Raw genomic sequence first — 24,112 nt, 5'->3', positions numbered from 1 at the left:
ACTCCTGTACTCAATACTCTGACCAATAAAGGAAAGCATACCAAACACCTTCTTCACTATCCTATCTACCTGTGACTCCACTTTCAAGGAGCTATGAACCTGCACTCCAAGGTCTCTTTGTTCAGCACCACTCTCTAGGACCTTACCATTAAGGTGTATACATCCTGCTAAGATTTACTTTCCCAAAATGCAGCACTTCGCATTTATCTGAATTAAACTCCATCTGCCACTTCTCAGCTCATTGGCCCATCTGGTCAAGATCCTGTTGTAATCTGAGGTAACCCTCTTCGCTGTCCACTACACCTCCAATTTTGGTGTCATCTGCAAACTTACTAACTGTACCCCTTATGCTCGCATCCATATCATTTATGTAAATGACAAAAAGTAGAGGACACGGTGCCGATCCTTGTAGCATTCAACTGGTCACAGGCCTCCAGTCTGAAAAACAACCCTCCACTACCACCCACTGTCTCCTACCTTTGAGCCAGTGTATCCAAATGGCTAGTTCTCCCTGTATTCCGTGAGATCTAACCCTGCTAATCAGTCTCCCCTTGGGAACCTTGTCGAATGCCTTACTGAAGTCCATATAGATCACATCTAACGCTCTTCCCTCATCAATCCTCTTTGTTACTTCCTCAAAAAACTCAATCAAGTTTGTGAGACATGATTTCCCACGCACAAAGCCATGCTGACTATCCCTAATCAGTCCTTGCCTTTCCAAATACATGTACATCCTGTCCCTCAGGATTCCCTCCAATAACTTGCCCACCATCGAGGTCAGGCTCACTGGTCTATAGTTCCCTGGCTTGTCCCTACCACCCTTCTTAAACAGTGGCACCACGTTAGCCAACCTCCCGTCTTCTGGCACCTCACCTGTGACTATCGATGAAACAGATATCTCAGCAAGAGGCCCAGCAATCACTTCTCTAGCTTCCCACAGAGTTCTAGGGTACACCTGATCAGGTCCTGGGGATTTATCCATCTTTACCAAATAATTCACAAAGATACAAATGAAAGAATTTTAAAAACCATACAGTACCTGTGCTCACTGACCCTGGAAGAAGCCTAGTGACAAAGCAGACGTGACACGTGTTTCATAACATGACATGTAAAAGAGTGTACTTACGTGAGATCTGAAACATAATTTAAATGCTGCCATCGCAATCAGTGTTGCCATAACAAGGATCATCAGTCTTACTACTATTGCCCATGCAACAATTATGTCAGGCCTTGCATCTGTGAAGGTTTAATGATGAAACATTTCACAATTCATTGGTAGACACACAATTGAAGTCATACCATTCCATTATCAGCGTATTATCTTTAATGGAGTTTTGTTTCCATAATATCAATTTGCATCCAGGCCAGTCAGTGAGAAAGCATGCTTCTTTGTGGATACAGTTTATTAACGCCTCATTCTTACAGTTCTGTCAATGAATTAACCAATTAGCTTCGATAACTTGTTTAGCTACATGCTATTTAGCTACACATTATATTAAGAAATTCTCATTTTTAAAATCAAAATCTTTGAAGACACACAATCTTTAAACACAGCTAATGAAAGAAAGAGTGTTTTTTTCATGTTTTGTATCTGTGTTATAATGTTATTGATTGGTTACATTATATGTACCTTTTCATGTTCCCTGTAACACAATCAACCTCCCATTTATCCCTTCCTTCCAGAGGACCAACACTCGAGCCTCACTTGCTTCTTTGGTGTGTGTTGTTACATCTGAACAGGTTGATTAAAAATATTTACTTCACTCTTTCTTAGAATGAAACAATCATACACACTTATTCACAACAAACTTAACAAAAAATGATAGTTTTCAGTTTGTTAATAATTCGACATATCTAACAGGCTCCTCTCTTTGAAGGTTTCCAATAATTTTGTATGGTAAGCACTATCTTTAATGGAATAGTCTGTTTGACAACAGGTAACTTGTGTTAACCTATATATTTGGGAATTTGTTTTCTTTGTAATATTGCCTTTAAGCTGGCAAGGACAAGTCAACAACCCAGAACCCATGAACAAAAGAAAATAGTGTAGATTGTCCCAAAGAAAATCCACAAAATGTTCTATGGGCAAACTTTGCTTAGGTTGCCTCTCGTACAGGATTTCCTTTAGAATATCGACTCAATATACCCCATATCTATAGATCTGACAATGGCCAATTTTTCAGCTACCAAGATACCTTCAAATGCTCTTTTTATTTCCCTGACTTCCCAGGCCAATAGACAAAGTTTGCACCACACAGGTGACAGACAATGACCATTTCCAATAAAAGAATCTAACCCTCAGCCTTTGACATTCAATGGTGTTACCATCAGTGAATCCTCAACAATCAACATCCTGGCATTTGCTGCTGATGTGTACTGTGGCTACAAAAGCAAGTTGGAGGTTAGGAATTCTGCAGTGAGTAATTCACTTCCTGACTCCCCAAACTCTGTCCACAATCTACATCAGAAGATGAAATACTCTCAACTTGCCTGGGTCGAAATCTGAGAACTCCATCTGGAACAGCGCCATGGGTGTATCTACACCAAAGGGACTGCAGAGTTCAAGAAGGCAAGGAGCCACTGTCTGCTGGAGAGTAACTCAACATGGACAATAAATATTGACCCATCCCCTGAATGAATAATAAAAAAAAATTATCTTTCCCACCAAGGATATGATAAACCTTTCCATGTAGATATAGCCATCTGCAAGATTGGTATCTGAAGCATTGCTAAAAGGGATCAGCTTCATGTTTGGGTCACACAAGGCTGAAAACATGAGTGTGCATTTTTGCAAATTTGCTTTTGTTAACGTTCATTTGATCTCAACATCTGAACAGCACTGGCACATTTCATTATAGCCTTCACTTCCAAACCATCTTAACTGTCAAGTCTCCTCAGGATCTTTAAACTATCTTGAAACTGTCCCCAGTCTAGTACTGCAGGGTATACAACATCTTCTTTCCAGCTCTAAACCCTTTTTGCTTCCTTATATGAAGGTAAGTTCATATGTGTTTGTCGCCTCTAAAACTGCTTGATCTTGAGGGTTATGCGTCCTGCATTATTCCCAACCTGCTCTATAGTCATTGTTCTTGTCAAACCATGTCTTCTACTCATCCTTCTATCTGGTTCCAGACTGCTACTAAAAGATTTCCCATCCAGTGATCAGAAATCCTTTTACAATCTCACAATCCTTTCCTAGTCCCATGTTCACTTCAGGTCTATTTTCAAAGTTGCATTTTCTGAAATTTCACATCTGTATCTCATTCTGTCAATCCATGGATATTTTCTTCTGTCCCTCATCTTGTATTTTTAGACAATGCTTGTATTTTGTAGTGGTGTCCCCTATAATAATGGTATTCCTCTAAGCCATGACCCATTCTGCATTTATGTTATTTTCTTGCCAAACTTCAGAGTTTTTCTGGAGCAATTAGCCTTGTTGTGCATCTCCATATCACTTTGTCCATATTCAGTCAGCCCTTCATTTGTTGTAATAGGGTTCTCATAATTGTCAACCATATATGAATGCAAACTGTATGGTTTGTGATGATACTATGGCTTAAGGAGGTGTTTTTGTCCTTTTTTTATGAAGGACCATTGAGACAGAGTTGCTGGGTAGTCTGCTCAAAGCCAATAGACTAAACAGCTTGTGAGGCCTTGGATTTTTTTTAAAGTTAGAACAATACAAGCAGCCTGAATGGGTGGGGTCAAGCTTGCACAGAACCAGGATTCTTATTTTAGCTTTTAGTAGCAGTTACTGGAATCTGAAGTTTGATTTTGAAGCTCATTCTTCTCTGTGTTACAGTTAAAAGCTAGAGTTCTCTTCCTGCTACTATAACTGCATGTGAGATACTCTATTATACTGAATTTGCCTTTGCCAAGGTTGTGTTTATAGGCTGACATTATATTGGAATAGATAATTTTATGTATATATTATTTTATTAAGTATTTGATAGTTACAGTTAAGCCAATTCATTTATTTTATTTTGTATTTTAACTATAGCTTAAAAATTAAATGCGTTTTGTTTAAGGTTGAGTAGTTGGATCAATTGAATTGTATCTGGGACACAACACTTACACTTACCTTTAAATTCAGAAAAAGTTAGGGTCTCGACTATCTTCTTAATGTATTTTGAGGGAGTTTGCACTGGTCTATAATAGGTGCCTCATTACTTTCAATGACTTGTGCAGATTCTGTCAATATCTAATCAATGCCAATTAACCTTGAGCAATATACCTTAATTGGTTGCCATGATGAAAGGTTACATATTTTTATTATTGCCTGTAGCTTTACAGAGACCCTTCCACTCTTTCTATTCTTCTCATTGTAATTTACTATGTCCCCAGATTCAAATTTATTCTGATGGCCTTCTATGATGCTGTAGCATTTATCAAATTTTTCTGTGAAACCTCACTCTTGATGCATACCATTTCCATGTATGCAGGGCATTGAAGTACTCAGAAAAAGTGAAATTAATTGCAGTCCCTTCCTAAGCTGGGAGATGAACACTTGATGCTGAAGAAATATCTAGCTTTCTCCCAAAAGAAGATTTCCCCCTTAATTAATAAGGACCGTACTATTTGTAGTAAGTTCTTCATGTGAACTGCAAGAATTAGGGCAAATATTAAAATCCTAGTTGACCAACCAAGTCGCAAATTATTAAACATGTTATCCACTACCATGTAATTTATTTCGCACACTCAGCTATTACTAAAGGTATTTTCCCCATCTGTGTTCATTACTACAATGTTTATATTTTCATACACATTCCTAAGTTCACTCTTGGCAAATTCTACCTCGCTCAATTAAGAAATTTCGCCAGTGACCCCAACCCAGTCCTTATCCTTTTCTCCATTACCTTGTCCACTATTATTCTTCTTCATTTACTGTTTATTAATATGGACTGACCAGGTCTTGTTGCCACATCTACAAAGTGCAGCATGAAAATGTTTATTTGCTCATCCAAGACCTTCAAGATTGCTACAATATCTTTAGAGTATTTTGCTAACAGGGGATGCCCATATGTATGGCTTCCTCCTATGTTTTTTACACAAATCACATGTATCCTTGATCTCTTCTGTAGGTTTAGTGTATTCAGCATTCCTTATTCTTGGATCCTTTAGTATGGTTTGAGGCGATGGATGAGCAAACTGCAAATGTAGTTTTAAGATAATTAATCTTTTAACATTTAAACTCCTATCCCTTGACACCAATAACATCTAGAATATATTTTCATTATATCTTAATATTTTGATTAGAGTTGTGTCTTGTTAAAGGCATATACTAATGTATGAATTGTGAAAACTCTAAATCCATTGATGTTTCAGAATTAATTGCCTTGTCATGTTCAATGTCCAGTTTTATTTAGTCTTGTTCATAGATAATCGGTTGAACAGAAGGGTGCTTCAATTTGCAATTAATTTGTGCTAATTAAGTTGTTTGTCCCACTATTGCATAGGGAAGTACCACTCTCTTTCTTAATTTAGCATGCAGTCATCCTCAAAACTGCAGCAATAGAATCTTCAAATTCCTTGACTTTAGTCCTTTATTGTTTAAATAATCTATGTAACATTTTAACCAATCTACAAAATGCGCAATGGATTTGTATCCAATGCCAAACATAGCCCAAATGAATGGTTCTGCAATTTTATTAATCAGTATTGGCCAAAGCTTCTTGTAACAAATCCAGTTCCCTATATCATCATCTCCTCTAAATATGCTGTGTGATACATAATTTCGAACACCTTAACATTCTACCTAGGACCACTTATTGTACAATTGTATTTCAAGTCATACTTAATACACCTGTTAATCATATTCCAGCTAATCCTGGGGATCATCTTCAGTTCCTGCCACCCCTGTTGTAATTGCCAGGTGCCTACCCTCCATTTGGTTAGCTCTGACTCTCCTTTTGTGTTGACAGTTTGGACCTATATCTAGGTGACCTGGCATTACTGCCACCACGAAATCCTCTACTATTTGTGTTACAGCTGAAAGGTCCATCTGAGCCATGAAGGCAGGGAATATTTGCCCAGTTATATTTTAAGGCTTCTGACAATTGGTCTAAAATTTGGGTCTTTCTGAAACTCTAACTCTATCCATGCTTGACACCTTAGCACAATTCAACAATTTAGTCCAATAGTCCTGAAGAAGGGTCCCAGGACTTGAAACATTAACTCTGTTTTCTCTCCACAGATGTTGCCAGATCTTCTGAGTTTCTTCAGCAATTTCTGGGTTTTTTTTCCAAAAATTTGAAGATAAGCATTGAATTAGGAATCTCCAAGTGAAAGTTTTTGAAATATTGGATATAGTTTAAATTCAAATCTATATTCTTCTACAGAATATCCATCCTGCTCTATATGGTAAAAACATTGACTGCAGATGCTGGAAACTAGATTCTGGATTAGTGGTGCTGGAAAAGTACAGCAGTTCAGGCAGCATCCGAGGAGCAGTAAAATCGACATTTCGGGCATCAGGAATACAGGCTCTCCACCCTTCAGGCACTCTGCCTGTATTCCTGATGAAGGGCTTTTGCCCGAAACGTCGATTTTACTGCTCCTCGGATGCTGCCTGAACTGCTGTGCTTTTCCAGCACCGCTAATCCAGAATCCTGCTCTATACGTTAATTGAAGGCTGACCATGCCTCGCATGCATTTAATAGGTCATCTTTCTGATACAAATTGTTCATAAATTTTAATAGAATTTCTAAACCTTCCTCACCTGATGAACCTCTAGCTTTGAGAACACTTTAAAAGAACATTTCTTTCTAATCTCCACCTTTGCGCAACCATCTTCAACCAATGAAAACTTTGTTTCAAACCCATCAGTGTGGCAGAAACGAGTTTATTAACTATTCAGTCTTACAACTCCTTCCACATTCCATCCCATATCTTATACTCTACAAAAAATGAAATTTCAAACCTCTTGATACACCTTCAGGACAACAGGTGAGACATGAACTTAGACCTTCTGGCCCAGAGGTAGCGACGCTACCACTGCATCACAAAATCCCTTGTTCCCTTGGTCAGCTCATTTAGCTGGACAGCTGGTTTGCAATGCAGAGTGATGCCAAGGACGGTGTCCAATAAATGCTAATCAGTAGTTGAAGCATTAAACCATCTGGTAAGGTATTATGTTTAATATTATGTGACAGGACACACAGATATTCTTACCTGGGTTACTAACACAAATCGTTTCAACAGCAGGTGCAGACAGCGTTGAGTGGTTCACTTGACAGGAGTAAGTTTCACCTTTATTCCACTCAGATGCAGAAAGACTCAGGAAACTTGTGATGGAGAATGAACCGTCACTGTTGGTATAGAGAGCCCCATTCTTAATGCCATTCGTGATTCGTTCTCCAGCTTTAAACCAGGACACTTGAATGTCATCAGGATAGAACTCCAGTGATGTGCAAATTAATTCTCTCACTTCATGAGGGTCAGGATGAGTCTTCTCAATTAACTGGACGGTAGGCTGAGCTGAAAATCAGTTATAATGCCATTAGACCTTTAATTTCCAGTTATGACTCTGCCTGCTTATTGATTTTTACTGCTTTCTCAATTGTTACCTTATGAGATTTACGAACTGTTTGATGAGTATTATGTAATGTTTACTGTGTGACCTGTGCTAGAAAGCAGACTTAGGGAAATAAAACAGAGTGTAATAGGATGCACTGAAATCTCCAGGCATTCATCAAAACCTACTACTTTGTTACACCTCATTCTCAAATACCAGATCTGACGGCTCCTCTGATAAAGCAGATTTCTGAAATACTTTGAAACTGGTGTAAGGATTAAACTTTATTCAGAGTCGGGGCAAAATTCAGTTGATGACATTATTACATTTAATGGGAGTAACTATGAAACCAAGTCAAAGTTTCAATTTGTCTTTATTTAATGAGGATACAGTTAATGTTAGCTTATTGTATTAGCAACTGCTGGTTTACTTAGACTACAGTTGGTTTTAGTTCAGTTGAAAGGAGCTACATTATTTCTCACAATATGCTAATCAAGAAATAGAATAATGACCAAAGCAACAGCAGATTACACAACCATAACATAACAAACGCTGCTTTGTTTTCTCTCCAACCAGTTAAGTAGATGGGCTCAAGATTCTTGTGTTGTTAATTAAATCTAGTGTTTCGTAAATGAAAAGTATATTAATTCTTAGAAAAAAACTTTAGGCATACTGCTCGCTATTCAAGATTCTGGTATAGAATAAATTCTTCAGAATCTGCTTCTGTTACTGAAACATTGTTAAAAAAGTAACTTCAAAAATTATATAAAATTACATAAAACTATACGTGTTTTATAAATTAATGGAGTTTTTGACTGTTGTAAATCAATAAATCATTAGTTTCTTACCCTCAATGACTTCACCCTTAGTTCTGCCGTTCATTTTGAGTCATAATGTTGTTTAACTCAGTCTCACTCAAGGATTTGCTATATAGAGTGAAATGTTCCTCTCCTTGATGTATTGGGGGCAGTGGCGAGAAAGGTGGCAAAGAATGGAGAGAATGAAAAAAATTGGAATTTTGGTACTGAGTAAAAATTTCTGCACCTCCCCTTAAGTTTGAGCAGATTTCAAAACCTTGCTCATGAGTAGTGACTCCCTTCCCTCCCTTGTATTTGCATCTCATTAAGTTGCCAAATTTTGCTTCATTTATGTGTCATTTCCAAACCTCCTCTCCTTCTCTGAGAAACTAGACAATACTGTCCCCTGACTTGTAAATCAGAGTGGGTACCTGGTAACAGCAGCTCACTGTTTACTTGGCCCGGCCATCATCCAATACCGACTTCACCACAATATCCCTGCAGACTTCAGGACATCATCTTCCTCCACTCTTCATCCATGAAAATTGGCAGTGCCAAACCATCAACCTGACGACAACATTATGCCTATTCTCAGGCCAACACACACATCTTTCAGTCCTTCAATGCTTGACTTTGTGGGGGGAGGCAGAACAGTCATTGGGAACACAGGGCCAGCAACACAAACAGGAACATGAAGGAAGAGGTGATCATTCAGCATTTCAGGCTGAGCCTGAAACTCTGACAAAATCACAAGGGTGAACCTTTGATCCAAAGTCAGATGGTGAACGATGATATAAAATGGCTGCCATCACATGCAGTCAGGGTGGAGTAAGATACTGTATTTTTCGACAGGGTCAGGGTCAAATTGTTTGAATTTGAAGTTTTGTTAGGGGAAATTGTAGTATTCATACCTCCACCAATTCAGTAATACCACCAACAGGCATCAAATTGCACTTGATTAGCAGATCATTCATCTTCCAAGAATGAACATTACAAACTGTGGCTTTAAGTAATCAGGACCATTGTTGATCACATTAATTTTTCTCTTGTCATGTCAACGAAGCAAATGGAATCGGACAAGCTAACTAAGGCTATTTTCTCTGTGGTAGAGGGGGAGTATCAAGATAGCTTACTGCCAGAATTCTATCCCACGTGTAGCATGAACACTTTGGTTGCGCAATCTACATTTGAATAAGATTACACAACTCAGAGCTTCTTATTGAGGCATGGCACTACCCTCCTTGGGAAGCCTCAATGCCACACTGTGACGGGGCATAATACAAAACGTCATTGTGATTGATGTCAGAGCGCAGGTTTACAGTTAGTGAAGTGGTCTTCTCTCTGACATTCCCCACACATTATCTGCTCACAGATCAGACACTGACACGGACATGGACAAGTCCTTATGACCTTGCTTCAAGTGTGAAGGAAAGAAACAGAAGGAAACTGCAATGACAACATTGTCAGCAAGAGCAGAAACCTTCCCTGGCTACTGCACAGCCTCCAGAGCGAGAGGCAGAAGGTGAAGGCGCACAAAGGAGGTGGAGGAGAACAAGTAGAGCAAAGACCCGTAAGCTGCACTGTCACTTCTTCTAGTTCTCAGAGAGACAGCGCAGACACCAATTCATAATATCCCAGGCCTTCATCAGCAAACTGTGTGACCAGCTGGAGTAGGACCTGTACTTCAAGGGACTGGGTGGCAATGCCATCTCAGCAGCTGCCACCTTAGAGCTGCCTTGAAGTTTTATGCCAGGGGCACATTTTGGGAAGCAACTGGGGGCTAATCCTTGACCCATAACTGCATCATGGAGCTCACTGATGCCATTTTCTCCAGATCACAGATGGTCATATCCTGCCCCTATGACAAGGAGAGGCTAGCAGACTGGATGTTGGGATTCTCCGACATTCCTGACTACTTCTGGTTACATCGAGATATAAACTGCACCCAGATTTCTTTGAGAGTTCCCTCTCGCCAGCAGGAAATGTTTCCACTCTGTTAAACCTCAAATTAAATATAATCAATGCCAGTTTAGCAGATCTGCACTAGAGAGAGCTGTCATAATACTTAGAAAACTCACAGGTATCTGCCTCTTTCTATCTGCCACATGGGGATGGCTGCTGGGACACAATCACTACCCCCTTCAAATATGACTCATGAATTCTCTATGGCACCCTGAGTCTGATGTAGAATGAAGATACAATGCTCAAGTTTCCATCCCAGCCATCGCGAAACTAACCTTACTCCCCTTAAAGATGAGGTTTCAATATCTGGACTGCTCCAGAAATGACATGCTGCATTAGTGAGGCATATAATACCTTTCACCATAGGAACTGAATGGAGAGTTGATGTCCCAGAGCAGAAGACATTGGCGATCAACAGCAATCTTCTGGGGACGAAGCTGAGCCTAAAAGTCCAGACATTGACTGAGAGAGACAGCCAAGACAATGTGCCACATCAATGCAGCATCGAGCCCGAGAAGTCGGAGAGAGCCTCATTGTTTCCAGGATCAGCGAGCTGAGTTTGGAGCATGTGGTACCATAGAAAAGTTAGTGATACATATTCTTGAGGAGCACAGAGATTAATGTTTCTCTTCCAGTTGGGTGTTAGTTTTGTAGCTGTAATGTGGTACAGACCTGATTTTATTTATTGCTGTCACACTGAGATAAAGTAAAACGTATCCTTTTTTATGCTAACTAGACAAATCATACCTTGCATAAGTACATCAGGGTAATAGAACAGGATTTAGAATATAGTATTACAGACATAGAGGACGAGCAGGGAAAAATCACTCTATCATATGAGAGGTCCATTCATAAGTCTGATAACAGCAGGGTAGAAGCTATTCCCGAATCTGTTGGTACTGCTACCTTGGCCCAGTCTGGATTGCCCAATCTTTGGCAGTAAGTAACATAAAACGCTGCCTACTGTCCACCATCCCATCCACCAGCACCTTCTCTAGCATCTCCAGGTCCCTGTCAGTGAAGCAGATTGCCTGTTTCCCTTTCAACAACTTTAATTGGTGTGCAACTCAACATAGGGACCAGTTCTTGCCTTCCAGCATCTGAAGTGGTCTGCACCTGGGCTTTATATATGGTGCCAGTGGCATGAATGCCAGAAGGTCCTGGCAGTGGTGAGGAGTTACACCTCCCTAGCATGAAGAAAGTCACCATGGAGACCCAATAGATTACTAATGAGGAGAGGAGCAGAAAGATCACTCTGAGTAATGGCAGACTGGGCTCCATGAAGTTCACTCGCCAAACATGTTAACTCAAAATGGGGAAGTTCAGCCCATAGTTTAGACTGAAATGTCAATGCTGTCTTGTCAGAAGCATAGCCAAGGTCCTGTCTACACATCTCAATAAATGTAAAAATCTCACTGATTTATGTATATAAGAGCAGTAAATTCTTTGACTATCCAAACAAGCCTCTGTACGCTGTCAAACATTTTGAGAAATAATGGAAGCGAAGTACTTTGTGACATGCTGAAGCACAACATAAATTCCTTACTTCCTGTATTGGTGGCATTGACTAAAACCTCCTTTGAAGGGTGGCAGCAACCCACACTGTTCATATTGAGCTCACTTCTATCCCTTCTGTACCAAAATGCACATCAAGTTATCCCTCATCTCCTCATTCAATACTTTGTTGACCTTTAAGTTCTGTTTAATCTTTCTGCTGTTATGAGAGACACTATGTAAGTAAATATCTTTTCTTCTGTTATCAGCGGGACTACTCAGCAAAACACATGTTCATAGAATCCTGACAGTCCAGAGAGAGGCAATTCAGCCCATTGCTTTCTCTGAAGACCATGGCACTCAGGTTCCTAGTGATGTGAGGCAGCAGTGCTGTGCCATGGTGTCACCTATATTGTGTTTGCTAAACCTAGAACTGTTCTAACTAAATAAGTGGTCTGCGTGGAAAATAATCTGCCAATTTAGTGTGACTTATTTTAAACTAACACACCAGATAAATTTCCCTCTCATGTTTAACACTCAGTGGAATCCAAATCTATTCTATAATATATTCCAAATAAATTCTGAATACCTGCTCTCATAACCTAAGAAGCTCTTCCAGTATTTCTTTCACATTTATTGAAAAGAAAAAATATGTTTCCACTTCACATTGTAATCTTCAAATTGTCTTTCTCTATCAGCTACTTATCTTTGTCTTTTGCATCTCATTTGTACCACTGCCAGGAGCTGAATACCTCCCACCAGTTTTCTCCTGACAACTAGTATGGTTTAAAAACTAAAGCTTGGTTCTTTTGCAAATAAAGAAAGAAATTACAATTATGTAGCATCTTTCAAGACATCAATATTAAAAAGCAATTATAACTGCTGCAATACATTTCTGAAGTGTAATCACCCTTTCACATCTTTTCAATTTTGATGCCAGCTTACCTTCCACCGTGAGGAGTATACCTTTACTTTTTACTGTTAGTGCAGGGGGAGGTATTTCAATGGAAATTTGACAAAAGTAAATATTGGAGTCATTTAAGTGAAGATTGAAGATTGTTAAAGATGCTGTGTTTGTTGAGAGATCCATTGTGATATTCATATGTTCTGTACAACACCACGTTGTATACTTGGTATTATTTTTATTATAAATATAATCACAAAGCTCTTGTACACCATCTTCTCTCCCCCATTTTATCCTCAGCTGTTCTCCATCTTTGCTTTGGTATGAACAGTTTATATTCACTGTCTGTCCTTTTAAAGCTTTGATTGCAGGTGGAGTCACAGAAATGGTCAGGCCTAGGTTTTTTCCTTGGAACAATAAAATACATAATCATTAATTTATTGGAAAATTGAACATTAAAAAAAACCATACTCCTCATAATTCATCAAATCTAGGTTCGGTTCATATTGATGAGGATCACTGCACTCCAGTAGCATTGCTGATTAGATATTTGGGAAGTGAGAGAGCACATACTCTTAATATTGTGGAAATCATGCAAGATGCTCAAAACAGCCTTTGATGGTCAGGAGAACATTCCTCCTCTGAACCGCACTTAACCCATGGCCACTGAGGCATAGCTACAGCCCCAGTAATGGTCACCATGATCAGTGGCACTGTTGAGTGCCATTATGAACCAGGCCAGACCCCCTCAAACTATTTCAAGGACCTAGCCCAGACCCTAACTTTGCTCGTTGTTTTAAGCAGGTATAACACAGATATTCCAGGAGTGATGCAGCTGGTCAAACCACTTAGTTTTAAACAACACAATTTATTAACAAGATTACCAAATGAAACACAAACAACAGAGAACAGAATATAGAATAACTTATAGAATAATCCAAAAACACAACCGATTATCCCAAACTTAATGATGCTGTTCCAAATACTTGCAACAATCCTCGTTAATAATTCTTGGCACAAAAGGTAACAGAAAACACAGGCTCTTACAGGAGAGAGAGAAATGCCAGTGGGATTCGGCATTGAACACCTTCTTCCATCTCGCTATTTCTTGGACCACCAGCCTCAAAACTGACTGCTTTCAAACAACCAGACTGCTAAAAACACAGGCTCTTACAGGAGAAGAGAAATGCCAGTGGGACTCGGCATTGAACACCTTCTTCCATCTCGCTATTTCTTGGACCACCAGCCTCAAAACTGACTGCTTTCAAACAACCAGACTGCTAAAGAATAAACCAAACCAAACCAAACCAGTGAAAGGCTGAGCTGGCAAAACTGGACACTTCCTTTTCATTGTACAAGTGTCATTTTTAAATTTGAAAGCCTTTTTCCTGAGGCAGTATCTATTAGTTGTAATCAAATTGGCCCTAAAACCCTTCAAACCTAGACTTCTCAGAATTGCTGCTTTTATAACCTCCCCGAAAAGAAAAAGGCCAAGGACAACATAACCTTCTAAAGGAGCAGCATCATCAGAGTGTCGGCACTTTGGTTCAGCACGTCTTTGAGGGGGTCATTCTTCAAAGGAACAGCAGCCACTTCATTGGCCACCATCAGGAATATATGTCCAAATAGGTGGCTTCCCATTTTCCACTCCAGTTACAGGAGATCAGTCACAATGGATAGTCCCATCAGTATAACCTATAGAATACTGCATAATCTTATATTAAGGCAGACAGGTGCAAACCTAATGGGCACTGTACAATGTTAGACCATACAAAGAAGGCACATCCAGGTCTTTCAGCTCTTTCAGTCTGATCCAACATTTAATGAGATCATAGCTGATCTGATCATCCTCAAAACTACTTTCCTCCCTTTGCCCTTAACCCTTAATTCCCTTACTGATTTAAAAACTGACAATCACAGCATTGAATATATCCAACAACCCAGCCTTGTCAGTCCAATATTGGAAACAATTCCACAAACTGACTACCCTCTGAGAGAAGTAATTCCTCTTCATCTCTGTCTTAAAGGGTCAATCCCTTATTCTGAGATTATGGTTTCTGGTTCTAGACATTTCCACAAGGGGAAACAACCTTTCGACATCTATCCTGTCAAGTCCCCTAAAAATCTTGTATGTTTCAAAAAGATCTCCTCTCATTCGTCAAAAGTCCAACCTACTCAACCTCTTCTTATTAGACAGTCCCTCCTTATCTGGGATCAGCCGAGTGAATTTCCTCTGGACTGCCTCCAGTATCTTTCCTTAGAAGAAAGGAGTAAACCTTTTCACAGTAGCAGCCTGACTAGTGCTTTATATTGTTTAGCAAGACTTCCCTGTTTTTATACTCCATTCTCTTTGAAATATAGGCTAACATTATATTTGCCTTCCCTATTACCTGTTGATCCTTGATGCTAAGTTTTTTGAGATTTATGCATTTGGACTCCCAAATTCCTGCACTGTAACTTTCTGCAGTCTTTCTCCATTCAAATAATATTCAGCTCCTCTATTCCACCTGTCAAAATACATAACCTCATATTTTCCCGCATTCCATCTGTTAAGTTTCTGCCTATTTGCTTAACCTGTGTATATCTCTTTGTAGTCTGCATCAGCCTTGCCATTTGCCTTGACACCCATGTTTGTGTCATCTGTAAACTTGGCAATTGTAAATTCACTTTCCTCGTCCAAGTCATTGATGTATATTATAAATAACTGTGAACCCAGCATGGATCCCTGTGACACTCCACTAGTGACAGATTGCCATCTTGAAAATACACTCTTCCCCTTACCCCAACCTTTTGCCTTCTATTAGATAGCCATTACCCCTTCCATGTCAATATACTACCTCCACCTTTAAGGGCACTCATCTTCTGAAGTAGCCTAATGTATGGTAGCTTATCAAATGCTTTCTAAAAATCTCAGTATCGCATCCATTTTTTCCCCTTTAACTATCTTGCTTGTTACTTCCTCGAAGAACTCCAAAAAGATTTTTAGCCATGGTTTTTTCATCATGCTGACTCTGCTCAATCATGTTATGTATTTCTGCACAGTTATTTTTGACACAAGGATTTCTCTCTCAAACTGAATTCTAAATTCAAATGTTGGGAAATTCACTTTAAAAAAAGCTCTGAGTATACTTATTACATTGTTATTTTCTTTCAGTTAGATAAACAATTTCTCAGCAACATGTTAATAATACACTTTCTTTTTGAATCCACTCATGTGTAGTGATAATCTAGTCAGTATTAATCTTGAAACCACCATTGAAATAATCAAAATTGAAATAATTAGCTAATTAATGGACGTGACAGTATTTTGAATGTTTTTTTTAAACTCCCCTCTTTCTGCATCAGATTCTTACAGCTCTAAGGGACCTTCTTCTGTTCTTGAAATTATTTCTATTCATGATCCCTTTCTTGGTGAGTTAGTTCATAATAGGAAATATGGTGTCTCTTCTTTATTCCTGCCTCCCTATGCACATATGCTTCTCCCTGCTTTGTACCCACTCAGCCTCATTTTTTTACTTACTCTTCTTTTGTGCTGTTGACTTTTTGCTTTCTGTCTTCCCTTCATACATTCACCATCCTTTGCTCTTAGAGATGCTAACTTGCATTACCTCTCACCCATACAGACTCTTGTGGTGAACTTGTGCACATACATTCCTCCACTTCTTCCTTCCCATCATTCACCCTTCCTATGGGGAAAGGTTGAATAGGCTTGAATAGAATATGAGTTCCTGGACTGGGGCTATTAATATGGTTCGCTCAGGGAGCTTTGGCTGAGAGATAAGTAAGGGAATGTCAGAGATACTGACACTCTGAGACATGACTCCGAAGAGGCAGTACTAAAGTCAAAGATTGTTCATGTGTAAACAAGGAGTGACTTGGTGATAGGGCACTGGCCTTTGTTAGAAACCGTAGAGTCATACATAAAGTTCCAGTTGGCTGACCTTGTTACAATCACTATGGAAATAACTGGCCATTTATCTCGGTTGTTTGTTGAAACTTGTGTGCAAAATGACAGCCACATTTCATCATAAAATAAGAACTGTACAATGCAATTCACAGTAAAAGTAGTGTTTTCTCTATTTCTGAGAGATGTAGTAGGCTACTGCACACAATTGAAATATATTTCTCTAAATTGTATGAATTATGTTTGTAATCTGATTTCATGTTCCCAGCATTAATGTGTTTTCTGCACATGTTCATCTCTCTATCTGGAGCTTCTAACAATAATATAAATTTTGAATACTATTGAAATAACAAGTCTAGTGTAATTATGACCAGTTTTGAACCACACACTAGTAATGAAAATCAGTTCCTGTAAATTTCACAACAACAGCACATACACTTTCTCAGAAGCAAGTTAGAATTGCAATCCTTTAAGAGCTTTATGTAGTCCCACGTTTATCATCAAATAACAAAACAACAAAGAAAAAAACTTGCAGTTATATATTGCCATTCACAAGTTCAGAACTTCCCAAACATGTACTAACACTTAAAGAAATAGTGTTGTATTGTAGGAAGTGCAATTCACACCCAGTGAGATTCCATGAACAGCAGTGAGATAATGACTAATCATGTTTTAGTGATGTGGATTGAAAAATGAATATTGGTCAGGAAACTGGGAACAACTCCTCAGAGGTTGTAATGGTACTTATTGCATCGAGTAGACAGAGCCTCAGTTTAAAATCTCATCCCAAAAAGAAAGCTCTTCTAGAATGGGTTCATGGGTCAAAAGCATGTTCTCTCTATGTTTTTAGTTCATCTAAACAGTTTCTACAGTCTGCTTTTGAAGTAATTTCTCTTAACAGTAGAAGTACAGCAGTGTCCGTTTTAAATTATTTGGCAGATGAGAAAAAAAAACCATCCTGAAAATTCAAAATTATAGAGGAACATGCTGGAAATACAGACTGGGTTAAAGTAGCATTTGAAAGAGAAAAATTGTTTTCAAATTTCTGCTGAGGCTTTTTGTTTCAATCGAGTGTGTTTAAACCTGCAATTCTGAAGCAACATTTAAATGAGTTAAAAGCACAAAGATATATTTCTACCTTTCGAATGAGAATTGGAAGAAGATTTTATAAACTCTCTTACCTGCACTGACAAGGATATGAATTAAAATGGAAAGTTGGATGCCGTGATTTCCCAACAGTAGCATTATTTAACAAATTCTGAAATTATAGCAGAGGTAACAATTAATGTTTAAAGGCAACAATTTTGTGATTTTCTTACATTGGAGTGAAGATTGACTGACGTGGTATACTCCAATCATATACTTCAATATTATACTGTTATGGTATACTTCAACAGCATATTTTAATATACTTCTCTAACTCTTCACTTTCAACTTTAAAAGATAGATCAAGGCTGTCAAAGTTGAGACTTAAGTATTTAACAGATTTCAAACCTGGATATAAATTGATTTATCTCTAAGAAAGACAGCATTTAAGATAATGAGATTTTAAAATAAAATGAGCGGCTTTTAATTGAATTGACAACTTAGAAAGAATCACAATAAAATACAATAAATGCCAGTAAATAAAATGGAAATTATTTTACAATGTAATGAAAACAGACATTGCTCTGGAAATGAACTATTATATTCTAATCTACATATAGATTATTCTATAGCACTAGATTGAATCAGGAATTTTTGTAAATATGATATGTCTTGATATTAAAATTACTGTATATTGCTCTTATTTCAATAAATATGTGATATTATTTCAATAATTTATCATACATGTATTATATATTTTACCTCTTACTGGTTATTATCTGTGCATATTGGATGAATTGAATGAAACATATATACAACCTCCCTCTGAGGACCATTATTCTAATTGTCAGGGACAAGTGCAAGTACAAGAGATATTTGACAGAATCACTGAGTAACATTGTGTTTTATGGTGTTAGGTGATGATTTGTGGAGAGTACATCTCTAATACAAACCTGGGAGCATGTTGTCAGGCAGCAATTAGTTTTTCTGTTAACAAAGGTGACAATGGGGCCTGTGAGACTCTCCTGGGAGTCAATTACCTATTGAATTTTGATTAGAATTCCCATTCATGTACACATTTCTCAATTAGTAATGAAGAATGTGTGGATTTGGGCTTCATCTAAGAATGAAACAATACAGCATGAAAAACACCAATTTCTAAAGTTCCAATACTCCAGAACTCAAATACCATAAACCAAGCAGTAACAAATATAAATATAAACGTTTACAAAATAGCATGAATGGATTGGCTGGTACATTGGCTTAAAGAGCAGAATATTACTAATCACATTGTGTATGGTCATTCAATGTCAAATTCTTTCAGACATCAGAGTAATGTCACTGGACTAGTAATCCAGAGCCTCTGACGAATGTTCTAGCAACATGAGATGGAATCTCACCATGGTAAATGAGGAAACTTGAATTCAATAAAATCTGGAAATAAAAGCTGGTCTAAGGGTAACTATGTAAATATTGTCAATTGTCATACAAATACATTGGATTCACTAATATTCTTTAAGGAAGGAAATCTGCTGTCCTTACCTGGTTTGGCTTACAGGTAACTTGAGACCCACAGCAATATAATTGACTCTTAGCTGCCCTCAAATGGCCAGGTGAGCCACTGGATTTGACGGCAATTAGGGATGGACAATATATATTGGTCTCACCAGCGATTCCAAGCAAGAATTACAAAAAAACAATGTTCCAGCCCCGATCGCTATGAGTAATGACACGTCTGTTGGAGAAATGTGGCATGATCAGAAAAATGAGATTTTCAACATTGAGACAGGAAAGTACAATTTTAAAACAGAGTTTAACTGAGATGAGAACCCCATTCTGAAAGAGAATTATATCAGATGTGAAACGTTAACTCTATTTCTTCCTTCACAGATACTGCCAAATCTGCGGAGTTTCTGTTTTTGTTTCAGATTTCTATCATCTGCAGCATCTTGTTTTTTTTGTTGTGAGACAAGAATCTCTCTAGGGAATGGCAAGTGGCTTAATTCCATGACTTTATGTCTCATGAGCTCCTAACCTTGCCCCAATTATTTGCAATTTCCTATTCTTTCATGTGGCAAAGAGAAACTAGACAGCAACAATTCCCAACAAGACAGTCAGAATGGGTAGCTGGTGGTTCCAGCTCCCTGCTTGCTCCTCCAGACCTCAATCTTGGCCATTTGTCCCCAACATTTACAAGATCAGGTCAGAGGTAATACTGTGGCAACTAACTCACCTCCTGACTCCCCAGAACTGATCCACAAGACACAAGTACGGAGTTTGATGGAATGCTCCCCACTTGCCTAAATGGGTACAACTCCAACAACAGAGGAGAAGCTCAACACCATTCAGGACAAAACAGCCACTTGATTGGCATCACATCCACAAGTATCCGCTCTCTCCACCACCAATGCTCAGTAGTGGCAGTGTGTACTACCTACAAGATGCACTGCAGAAATTCATCAAAGGTCCTTAGACAGCACTTTCCAAATCCACAACCTATATGGAATAGATCTGGCTTGAGTGAAGCAGGTTTTCATTGACTGTAAATTTGACGTTACTTAAAAGGTAAACTGACCCTGTCTGTTTCCAGAAGCAGATGCAATTTCTTTTGGTTTGCTTTTTCTTTGCTTCTGCTGTTGACCAATAAAAGTGAGCGTTTTCAACACGTGATGCTTCCACTTTGAACAAAGAGCAGAGATTATGCTATGCTGGGAAAGAATGACACTGTTAGACAGGATCCTACCATGGTATGGTGCTAAGGAGAGCTAGCCTGTGTAACCTGACTCATGGAGCTGCAGGCACAATGACAGTCAGTCAGATAGACGATGATGGAAAGTAGCAAAGTATTGCCATGTGCCTTCAGGAGCTATTCTTTTTCATTTCCCTCCCATTATGTGTACTGCAAAGTGCAATCCATGACTGGCAGTGATTGGCCTGGTGGGCAGCGGCCTTTAAGTATGGCACCAGAATTCTAGGCAGTCCACTTATGTATTCCTGCCACTGGTTAGAACTGATACATGAAGTACCATAGAGGTCAGACGCATATGTAGTGAAGTAAACTGTGAAACATTGTGTGAGAAAGCACACTAGGGCTGACGGAGGAAAACCCTCCATGCTGTTTGTTAGGTTCAAGAATTTATTTTGTGCTTTATTAGGCTTTTTTTGTAATTAAAGTATTAATTGTAATGGTGTTTCATGAGAATTACAATTAGGTGAAAGTGAGGATTGCAGATGCTGGAGATCAGAGTTGAGAGTGTGGTGCTGGAAAAGGTCAGGCAACATCTGAGGAGCAGGAGAATCAACATTTCAGGCATAAGCCTTCATTCCTGATGAAGGACTTATGCCCGAAGCTTCCATTCTCCTGCTGCTTGGATGCTGCCTGATCTGCTGTGCTTTTCCAGCACCACACTCTCGAATTACAATTAGGTGACAAATACTTCCAGAGTATTGTTCATTTACTGTAACAGCTTAGTACTAACAGCACTAAGTTTTCAAGTTATATCCTCAACAAATTTATAGAACACAATTTGTATTTGTGTAGCCTAATGTCCTTTATAAGCAATGTAAATAATCCTAGATAGCACACTCAACTATGAAAATTTACTAAATTATTAATTATTAAACTCAATGTATCTAGATTTGTAAACTTTAATTGAATAAGGAAAGCTTACGAGAATTTTTATATTTTTTTCAAGGTTCCAATTTAAATGAATGTACATTTAAATGCAGAATTGTCCTCTTTTAATAAATTGCTAAATGCAATGGGTACAAAATGTAAAAGAAACATTAGAGCATATGCGCTATTGCATTCAACAGGAAAGCAATCTTCTATGCCCTTGAGCCACAATTCATATTAGTTTTCATATTTAATAGCTGAAATCCTTGGCAGTACTCATGGGAAAACAGAGGACACAGTGTTTTTTAACAAAGGAATATGTAAAGGCAGACAGTAACTGGATATGTCAAATTCTATTTTTTAAGTGAGAGACTGGAAACGTTTGCAAGGCTTTGGGGATTGAAATCCATGATCCTTTATAGCTTTAAAATATGTTATTATCCTTTGCTAATTTTAAAGCTGACAAGACATAGCAGTTAGTATGCAACATGGAGGAGCTGGAGTTCAAATGCTCAGGCTTGATTTTTGTTTCTGGCTGCAAGATGTGGGAAAATCCCAGTTCCGTGAATCTGAGTTGTAAAAATGGCGGTCTGCACTTATTTTTCTATGGGATCTGACTGGGTTGGGAGTCAGGTCAGGCAACCTGGGAAGAACCCAGGAGGCTGTCACTGCCTGAGACACACTGGCCAGAAAACCATCCTCTGGGTTCTGGCACCATGGTCAAAAATGAAAATAAAAGAATGAAGCACAAAACATTCCTCCAGCCCTCACTCTCACACAACCCCCATACCCCATGAATGGCAGCCAATGCCATCCAAAGACCTCTACTCATTCCCTATGAACTCTTATACTTCCATCTCACCCTGCTCCCCAGTATTCATCACCTATGGCCCCTCATATTCCATATCTCAACTTAATGCCTACTTTCACTCCTTTGTGGGCAATTCAACTTCCCTAGTATCCACAAGAACCCATGAGCACTCGAGAACAGGTAGACTCCTATATTGGAGGCTACACTCTGTTGAGAAAAGCACTCTCATTTAAATGAGACATCTGAAAAATTGGCGACTCTTGCAACATTTTTTAACAAGTTCTACGGCTCCAAGGAATTTGTGCATCTTTTATACATGACGTCCTCCAAATCTAAAGAGCACCTGATTCCTCCTCCACAAAGTAACCCTCTCTCTTACTCCCCAATAGACACTGACTCCCACGCCCCAAAGAATTCCTGAATCCCCACTGACAGAGTGTTCTGGAACCATATCTGCAAAAATTCCTTAACTCACCAGAGGAGTATCCTGGTTATGGAAAAGAAATGCTGTGAGGACAAACCTGCTCTTACCTCAGTTTAATTTCCGCAATCTGCGTTCTAGACACCAAAGGTTCTGAAACCTAATTTTGCCATTGAGATGACTAGCTGCCTTCCCAAGCCACAGACACCCATGAGGCCCGCACTCACCCTGGCCCCGTGAAAATGGGAAACATTTGGGACCTGACTTAGGATTTTGGCTGTCTTTGGCGATTTTAACAACAGTGGTGAAATTCTTGTATTTCCTGAGGATCCATCCTGTCTTCCTATCTGAGCAACACAAGGAGCTCCTTGGGTTCTGGTTGCTCTAAAGGATTATCCTGCCGTTGGCTGTGGTAGAGCTTCTGGAATTTGGCAGCAGGGTCACAATGCTTTCGTCTGGCACCTTTGTGAAATTGTGCAGACCCATTGTTTGGGAGTACAATATGTGTATTTTCTTGTTGACGTTTCTTGGGTGCTAACGACATACATCTGTCTAGCATCTTTAACTTTGTGAAATTCCCAAAAGTGCGTCATAGGAGCATTATCAAACAAATCTGATACCTAACCACAAAAGAAGATATAATTACATTTGTGTTATCTGGCACGCACCAGAAGCATCCGCGGGGCGGTCAATAAAAAATGGCCTCTATTGGGGATTTATTACAACAGCAACAATGGACAACGACAGAGGTTGAAAAAATGTAGATTGACTTCCTTGCAGATGTTTTAGAGTGTCCTAGAAAGAAAGAGTTAATAGATTTACACAACAAAGTCACTTTTTCTAAAGTTTGATAGAGAAAGCAATAGCTGAAAATGTGTTGCTGGAAAAGCACAGCAGGTGAGGCAGCATCCAAGGAGCAGGAGAATCGACGTTTCGGGCATGAGCCCTTCTTCAGGAATGAGAAAAGTGTGCCAAGCAGGCTAAGATAAGAGGTAGGGAGGAGGGACTTGGGAGAGGGGCGTTGGGAATGCGATAACTCAGCACCACCTTCCTAACCTGCAATCTTCTTCCTGACCTCTCCGCCCCCACCCCCACTCCGGCCTATCACCCTCACCTTAGCCTCCTTCCACCTATCGCATTTCCAACGCCCCTCCCCCAAGTCCCTCCTCCCTATCTCTTATCTTAGCCTGCTTGGCACACCTTCCTCATTCCTGAAGAAGGGCTCATGCCCAAAACGTCGATTCTCCTGCTCCTTGGATGCTGGCTGACCTGCTGCACTTTTCCAGCAACACATTTTCAGCTCTGATCTCCAGCATCTGCAGTCCTCACTTTCTCCTAGATAAAGCAATAACCAAATTGCTACTGATATCAGGGAAAGAGGTGTATGCTCTGAGAACAATAACTGTTCTACACTTGTCAAGCTGACCTCTTTTCCATGCACCACTTTTTGACTGATGCCTGAGAGATATTGTTGCATGTTACCAACACCCTGTTGACTAAAGAAGGGGAAAGAAAACAAACCAAGGAAACATAAGTAAATAGTTTTAAGTCAGGAATATCATCCTCAACAGAAGGTAAAAGATAAACAATGTGTCTGGTTTGTG

At 39.1% G+C, this 24,112-nt stretch overlaps 1 protein-coding gene across 2 annotated transcripts in view; it reads right to left on the bottom strand.

Annotated features, from left to right (window-relative positions):
• Positions 1 to 19,360, bottom strand: part of LOC122555562 (immunoglobulin lambda-1 light chain-like) — a 22,456-nt gene extending 3,096 nt beyond the window's left edge. Inside the window, exons 1-5 of one of the 2 annotated variants that reach the window (XM_043701588.1) lie at positions 19,203 to 19,360; positions 17,756 to 17,832; positions 12,712 to 13,077; positions 7,171 to 7,476; positions 1,127 to 1,236 (exon numbers count right to left, since the gene is read on the bottom strand). In XM_043701588.1, coding sequence (XP_043557523.1) covers positions 1,127 to 1,236; positions 7,171 to 7,476; positions 12,712 to 13,077; positions 17,756 to 17,819 — 846 coding nt within the window. In that variant the 5' untranslated portion in view covers positions 17,820 to 17,832; positions 19,203 to 19,360. Of the gene's footprint in view, positions 1 to 1,126; positions 1,237 to 7,170; positions 7,477 to 12,711; positions 13,078 to 17,755; positions 17,900 to 19,202 lie in introns of those variants that run through there. The other variant, XM_043701589.1, reaches the window with a different exon arrangement.
• Positions 19,361 to 24,112: the final 4,752 nt, after the last annotated feature.

The sequence above is a fragment of the Chiloscyllium plagiosum genome, chromosome 12 (genome assembly GCF_004010195.1).
Source record: "Chiloscyllium plagiosum isolate BGI_BamShark_2017 chromosome 12, ASM401019v2, whole genome shotgun sequence".
In the NCBI taxonomy this organism is placed as follows: Eukaryota; Metazoa; Chordata; class Chondrichthyes; order Orectolobiformes; family Hemiscylliidae; genus Chiloscyllium; species Chiloscyllium plagiosum.
This window is presented reverse-complemented; position numbering and strand designations above follow the sequence as displayed.